Source organism: Daktulosphaira vitifoliae, unplaced genomic scaffold (genome assembly GCF_025091365.1).
Source record: "Daktulosphaira vitifoliae isolate Bord-2020 unplaced genomic scaffold, ASM2509136v1 Scaffold_1, whole genome shotgun sequence".
Taxonomy (NCBI): Eukaryota; Metazoa; Arthropoda; class Insecta; order Hemiptera; family Phylloxeridae; genus Daktulosphaira; species Daktulosphaira vitifoliae.
This window is the reverse complement of record NW_026099572.1, coordinates 30,905,456-30,913,825: the sequence shown is the minus strand read 5'-3', so window position 1 is coordinate 30,913,825 and position 8,370 is coordinate 30,905,456. Positions and strand designations below refer to the sequence as shown.

At 23.2% G+C, this 8,370-nt stretch overlaps 1 protein-coding gene across 1 annotated transcript in view; it reads left to right on the top strand.

The window, feature by feature from the left end:
* Positions 1-2,831, top strand: part of LOC126893896 (bumetanide-sensitive sodium-(potassium)-chloride cotransporter) — a 21,057-nt gene extending 18,226 nt beyond the window's left edge. Inside the window, exon 19 of the mRNA XM_050664440.1 lies at positions 1,370-2,831. Coding sequence (XP_050520397.1) covers positions 1,370-1,505 — 136 coding nt within the window. The 3' untranslated portion in view covers positions 1,506-2,831. The remainder of the gene's footprint in view (positions 1-1,369) is intronic.
* The last annotated feature ends 5,539 nt before the right edge of the window (positions 2,832-8,370 follow it).

Sequence of the window (8,370 nt, the reverse complement as noted above, 5' to 3'; positions counted from 1 at the left end):
TTTTGAAAAATGTATGAATCATTACAATTTTTTTATGAGAAGTAGTATTTATATAGATCTTTCATTCGACATACTGTTTTTTTAAATCGGACCATTTCCCTAAATACAGGGGGGATTCAAAACATAAAAATGCATATAGAAAGTAGAAATTTTTCAACTTAAATTTTTAAAGTGTTCCGGAAGGTCTGACATTTTTATATATATCTTAAATTAAAGCTAATGTAATATACTTTATTATGCAAAAAAAAAATTTCGGACTTTATTTTATCTTCATGGTGAAAACAGACATCAAAGTTTATAAAAAAAATACGATTTTTGTAAAAAAATTCATTTTTATATTTTTAACTTTATAATGCTATAACTTTTTGAAAGATGTATGGATCAATATAATTTTTTTTTTATAGATGCATGATGTCTTTACCTATCATTTGGTATATATTTTTTTTATATCTGACCCTTTACCTGCCCACAGGGGGGGATTTAAAATGACAACTTTTTCACAAAAAATTTACTTTTTCAACTTAAATTTTGAAAGTGTTCCGGAAAGTCTGACACTTTTATATATATCTTAAATTAAAGCTAATGTAATTTACTTTATTATGCGAAAAAAAAATTTCGGACTTTATTTTATCTTCACGGTGAAAATGGCTACCGAATGCTATTATTGTGTGAAAATTCTCGATTTTATTTTTTACATTTTTAACTTTATAATGCTATGACATATTGAAAAGTGTATGGATCAACATTATTTTTTTATGAGAAATAATATTTTTTAATAATCCCTTTTTCATTCTACATACTTTATCTTAATTAGGATATTAATAATGAACTAGCAGATAATGTAGCTTTTGGAATAGTCCACCAATTTTTTAAAATTAAACAGTATCTAAAGATTTGCATCGAAGCGTTTTTTTTTTTTTGATAGTGATTTTAATCACTGTCAGATATCATTATACTTGATCCATCTATACCACGTCACCACTGTGCCGCGACCCCCCTGTGCTGGGTTTTTTATTGTTTGTTTTAAACAATTTTGCATGGTTCATTTTTATTGACAACAAAATTAAAGTAAATTTTGTAAAACAAATAATAATAATTAAATTACTTGTTTTGTTTTTTAAATATTTAAAACATTAGTATTAATAACTTATTGGTTATTTAGCTGATTGTTATATTCAAAATAAATAATAATTTCTAACATTATTTACAATATTGCTATTTTAAAATTTTTATACAAGTGTATATTTTTTATATATGTACTGTATAAGGGTTTATGAATAATCAAAAACAAACTAGAATAACTTAATGGAGTATTTTAAATAAGGCTTTAATAAATAGACATTTATTAAATTATTTGTTTTTTTTTTAGGACTTTACCAATGCCAAGAAAAAATGTGGTACCAGCACCATTATATATGTCATGGTTAGAGACTCTAACTCAAGGTATGCCACCATTTTTATTGGTTAGAGGAAACCAAAGTTCTGTGTTAACGTTTTATTCCTGAGCCTTGTGCTTATAATATTGTTCCTTTATTAATTACTGATGTAGTTTTTTAACTGAAACATTGTTATACAAGAAGTAATTTAAAAAACAATTCTTCCAATATACTTTGAATTTTTATAATATGGTAGAATGTGGTCTACTATCATAAAATTTCCATGAATTTTATAAATTAAACATTATTTACTTAAATAATTCAATAATGTTTATTTCTTTTACTCTTAAATTATAGACTGATAAAAACATTTGTTTTCTTGGTATACAGTACTCATATTTCATATAAATATAATTTACATAAAAAGTATTTTAACTATTTAATATTACACAAACTCAAGTAATATACTATTTACATTGACTTATTTTTTTTATTTGTTTGTATAACAATGTTTAAATAATAATTAACTGTATGAGAATCTCAATCTTCTAAATAACACTATACTTACACTTAATGTTATACTAAATGTTGGCTTTCATAAAAATAGCCTATATATTGATTTATGGAGTATATTAAGATCCAACAAAAATAAACATAATATTTCAAATATCTTTTTAGTTTGTTTCACATGATATAATTATTTGATTTAATAATTTTAATTTTAAAAGAGATACTTTTTTCATTAATATAGATATAAGTTTATATTATTTCTTTATTTTCATAATTATTCATTTATTTATATTTAATACATTAAATAATGTTTTTTTAAGTATGGTTAAAATAAAAATGACTTAATACTTTAACTGATATAAGAAAACATGTAAATATTACAAATAATAAAATTTCAAGTATTTAAATATAAAATTTATATTTTTTCAATAAACTTAACTATTAAAAATGAATGATCTTCGTTGTAAAAAAATGTACAGAAAACTTATATCAATGAAAAATTCCTCTTAAATCTTGATTACTAAAAATATAACAATTTTGTTTACTCAAAATTTTTAATTTAAATAATGTTAATTTATTCTATTATTTATTTGATTTTTTTTTAAAGTTACACAAAAATATAAAGAACGTATTATTACTGTATAAAAGAAGTTTAAAAATGTTAGCATAACATAATTTTCAATTTTAGATGTACCAATTCATATCTTATAACTAGATTTGAATTAATATTTCTAAATAAAAATTTTCTTTATTTTGTTTATGTTAGAATAATTTTTCATACTTTTTATTTTTGTTCGTTTCTTTGTAAAAAATATTCAAAAGTTTTTGAACACATACAGTATAAGTAATTAAAAGTAACAATAATAATACTAATGTCTATATTATTTTTATACTTCTTTTATTTTAAATTGATTAAAATGTTTGTTTTTCATTTATCTGCTTTGATCTATTTCATACTATCAACTTTCTTTTTAATTATGAAATTATTTCTTATATCAAAACAAGAAAACTAGTTTTAATTATTCATCAAATTAAATTTGATTTGTTAATCAAAAATATGTTGGTTAATAGCAATAATTTTTTAATAGAGAAATGTTAAAATCACCTTTATTTATTTATAACAAACTTGTAATTTTGTAATTTGTTGTTAATTGAAAAATATGGAATTTTCTTAAGTTTTTTTCTACAAATTCATATATAGATAAATTTAAAATCTTTTTTTTTTGTTTTTAATATGTGTACCACTTAATCTAGTCATGTTATTAATAATATACCAGTAATAATTTTATGTAAACTTTATTGCATATTAGTTTCTCGCAGTAAACACATTTTTTTAAGTACATCATAACAAATAGCAGTAGTTAATATCATAAAAAAAACTTATCTAATAAGAAACAAGAGATCTGTGATCATTATATTATTTTAGTGTAATGTGTAAAAATTATAACTAAAATTTATTCATAGTTATTTTTTCATAATATGTATGTGTTTTCTCAATTTATGCTCAATGCGAAAAGACATTAATCTATTTATTTTTAATAATACAATTTGTATTTTTTAATTTTATTAATAATTCTTTTTGTTAAAATATTTCATAAAATTTAATATATTTCAATTGTAGAACTGTATTTTGGCTTTAAAATGTATAATTTTTCACTAAAGAAATTTTTAAGTCAATGAAGAATTTAATTATAAACGTGCTACATTTTTATGCATAAATAATGCATTAACTGTCTAATAAACTACTTTTAAATAATAATGCTTCAAAGTGAATATTTTTATTTTCCTTATCAGTCAAGTTAATCTGAATTTTTCCTATTAATTTATTTTAACAATTATTGTTGTACATTTTTGTTATATTTTCAACAGACCTGTTTATGGTTAAATTTTTGCAATTGGTGGTGATATGAGGAGTTATGGTTTGTGTACAGATGACGTACGAGATCGTGTCAAGTAGAAGTTTAGGATATGAGTGGCCGACCCCAAAATATTGGGATAACAACAAAATAGAAGTAGAATAATATATATCAGTGGAGCTTGAATTATCAGATTACACTATTTAGAAAAGTCTGTCGTTTATAAATTCTAAACCAGATGCTTTCACATATAACTAACATTGATGTGTATGGTATGTGCAAAAAAGAAAGGGCGTTATTTTTTTTATCAGTTGTCCATTGTTATTACATTGAATTTTTATAAATATCAAAATATATTAAATTTGATGTGAAGCTGAAAAGGTTTTAGATTTACCATGATTTATTTTTTATTATCTAATTGGGCTATCAACTTCAAAAAATAGAAAAAAGTCCTATTTTTGAAAAATATTTAAAAATTAGCATATCAGTGACAAGATTAGGATATTTTTTCTGTATATTATTATCACAATAACTTTTTTAAAACTCAACCCTAAACAAAATTGTTATTTATTATATAAAAGGTAATTATCTATCTTTTAATTTACTTTTTATTGAAATCTATATAAAAGTATGCAACCCAGTTGAAAACCGAGTTATAGAAATGATTTTAAAAAAATAACTACTTGTGCATTTTAATATTTTTTTTTTTAATTTTTGAAAATGTTTTGGCTTGTTTACATAATTTAAATGTACATTAAATTAAAGCTTTTTAAATGTACCATATTATTAATAGACATTAATTGTATCGACAACTTATTTTCCATGAGTATTTTACCGTTTTAGTAAAAATTTCTGCTAAAATTTACCAACAAATTTCGTTGTAGAGTATATTATAGTAATGCTAATCACTGTCAGTTATCAATCTATACTACGCCTTGATTAGGACTTATTATAGTTCTCATATTTTAGTAAATTAATAAAAAATTTTCAAGACATACGCGTGAGTTTCCAATTATTCTACTGATTGGTAATTTATGTACTTTTTAAGATTTTAATAGAGTCATAACTATAAATTAAACATTGGAATTTAGAGAAATTTTAAGTTAAGAGGAATATACTTAATATATTTTAAAATATTAATATTATGTATTTTTAATATTATTTCTTGTATTGTATTTATGTTACGTAGTTAAATACTGTGGGAGAACCAGGTGCGGATAAAAAAATCTTTTAGGAGAAAGAATTTTACTATTATTGTTTGGATTATAACTATTTTTTTAAATCAGTTTTTAGAAAATGTTAACATTTTCGTTCATTGTCCTCCAAATTTTAAATTAGGGACAATGATTCTATGGTCCTTTGTTGTATCCACGCCTAAAGAAGACTCGGTATAAAATCCCAATGAAATTCCTTTAAAAATTAACAATACATATAATTTCTTAGGGGGAGTAAATTAAAAATAAGTCGTCCACCAAAGGCATAAGTTATAAACAAAAAAGACCATCATATTAAGGAGCCAATTTCACTTTGATAACATACCCCGAAGCAAAATTTGCACACGTCTACATCACTACACGAAAAAAAAATTTGTTGGTATGGTAAACGGTTAAAAATTATGTTCAGTTAGTAAGGAAACGAGTTTCTATTGTTCTCGTTGTTTGTAATAGCTCACTTGTTTCTTTAATTACTAAACACCCTGTACAGTAGGTAGAACCATATTGTAGTAAAACCAACCATCTTAGTTGGTAATTCTACCAAGTATGTTTAGGAAGAATTACTGAATTAATTCGGTTGGGAATTGTGGTAGTATGTACCAACGTGTTCGGTTAAAGCAACTGCACAATATAGTTCATATAGCCCAGTTTATTAATACAGTATTAATTATTAATTTATAATTCAGTTGCAAAACTAATGAAACCACTATAACGGAAAAATGGCATTAAGTGAGTTATTATATTTAAATGGGTATTATGATTTATCAAATTTAAGCTATGTTAAAATTTTGCTTTTCGGTTGTGATGGAGAAATATATTTTAAGGTGTTAAGTGATTGTATCTCGTTAGAAAACTGTTTGAAGTTGTGTTAGTCATTCCGTGCTTTCGTTGTCTGGACCGCTGAGAATTCATCGATGGTTATTTTTCGCGGAAATTAACAAACAAAAACAAATGGTGTTACCTAATAATGACGATTTTACATTTATTGTTATAATAGCACCGAGAAAGGTTGTTTTATAATTTCGATTTGTAATCAATGGAAAATTATTTTTATTAAAGTACTAAATTAAATATTAATAAAAATAATATACTAAAATACAATAATATACTATAATTATTATTATATATAATGTATTTATATTTAAAGTATTTAATTAAATACTAATTATAATATTAAAATTATGGACGACTGGACAAGAGATAAGCTAAGAAGATTAGACCTTGCTATGTTGATACAAACATTTGAAAGTAAGAAAAGATTATTTAAATTTGAGTCTACCCAGTAAATTTTAATTTAGGTAAGCATACAAGAGTTCATGAAAATATATTTTAACAAAAAGTGAAATTAATAAATAGGTTTTAAAAATAGTCTTAAACTAAATTAAAAAACTAGGAGATATACGTAAAAAATATTTAACCACTCAAAAATCAAGAAATAAATTCTATTTGAATAAGTAAAAAAAAAAAGTACACTATTAATTTTCTCGGAAATATGATTTCAACGAAATCAGTATAATTATATCAAAATATGTCTTATTGTTACTTAACTAGTAGAATGTTAATAACGTCTGAAATATTGGTTTAAATATTTTTATATTGTATTATGGTCGTGTGTAATTAAATTAATTTGTGTAGTTAAATTAGCCGTGGATACGTGGGTGACACGGAAGCAATGCCCTCCTCAAAATTAGGATTATTTTCTATGAAACGATGCTCTTTTTGAAAAATAGCTCTCACTTCATCAAAAATAATGGAATGGCGCTCCCTCAAAAAATGTCTGAATTAAATGGTTGTATGCTTGTGTAGTTATTTGTATATCGCCAAAAATTAGTTTATCAGGCTTTCGTTTATAGATTCACTTTTTTTGACATTACTTCTAAAATATGTCCATTTTAACTTGCTGCTGAAGACTATAAATCCTTTGAATATGCTAATATAAATTATTATTATTTTCTTTTAAAAAGTTATTTTATTTTTCTATAAATTTTGAATTTTCTCGTAAGAGATTTTTTTGTAACGTTATTTTTAATGTAACTCGTGTAGTGTAAAATGAACACATGTCAGATTGTACATCGTTGTTTGTTAACAAGGAAGTTTCCATTAATTTTACTAGTCGGTAACCTATCTTTACAAACAATGTTTGTTAAAAGTGTGTATTGCTCACAACCGTAGCGTAATTTTTTCGCATAACAATAATATGGAATAAGAAAGACATTTTTTCTTTTTGCTCGTCCAGTAACTAAATACTACACTGTTGAATTACCCTACATATTTTTACATGTAACAATAATGCATCATACATAGAACACAATTATTTTACAACCAATAACAGCTTTAATAAAAAATATTTTTTAATTTTAAAACAAATTATACAAAGTTAAAGACTAAGAGAACTAGTTTTTGATACAAATCGGTAATAAGAACTTTAAAGAGATATCCTCAAATACATCTTATTTTTCTAAATAATATGCGCTATACACATGTACATTTAAACTTATATTTATGGTTTGGTTATGATAGCATTTAATAAATTTTATCTTTGTGGAATGTCATTAGTCGTTAAGATAATATTGTATTAATTTTAAAGTCATTATTTAGATAACTTTATATTAAACAATTATATTAGAACATAAGTTATAATAACAATATACAAATACGTACAGTATTGATTACATTGTAATTCAATTGATTGTATGTTATGGTAATTAATAATAACTTATTGATTTTCCACTAATAAGTAATTATACATTATTTGTACGCAACAATTGCAAATTAAAATCAATAATTTAATCAATGGAAGTTTTATTAATGTTACTGTTTCATAATTGACATATTGAGTAAAAAATAATAAAATTTATCTTTATGATTACATTAATATTAGTAATATTGTAAATTGCCTAAGCATCACATATTTGTAGATTCCGAAATATTTTATGGGGAGTTTTAGTTTTATATATTATCGTCTAATTAATTAGTCATGCAATTATACTTAACCAGTTTTAGGATTAATACTACAGAATATAAAATATCTTATATATTCTCTGATATTACTCTTTGTGCTATTCTCATGAAATCTCGTAGAACGATTGACACATAGAAATGAACTGAGATAATACGTTAAATGAAAATAATACATGTTGTTCATTTTACTAGAATTTAGTTAAAATGTAAGACTGATGCCTCTTCACTATAAAAAAAAATTAACACCATTAATAATAACATTTCTAATAACTATCCTCAATCCAAAAAATGATTATGTAAATAGGATTTATAAAATTTGAATGAGAGAAAAATTTAATCAAATCCCGTTGACACAATGTGCGGTAGGACGAATAAAGGAACGTTGGTAACATATGCCTCCTACAGTGACACTTGATTGGGTAGTCGTTATTTATCTGAATCTACGTGAAAGCG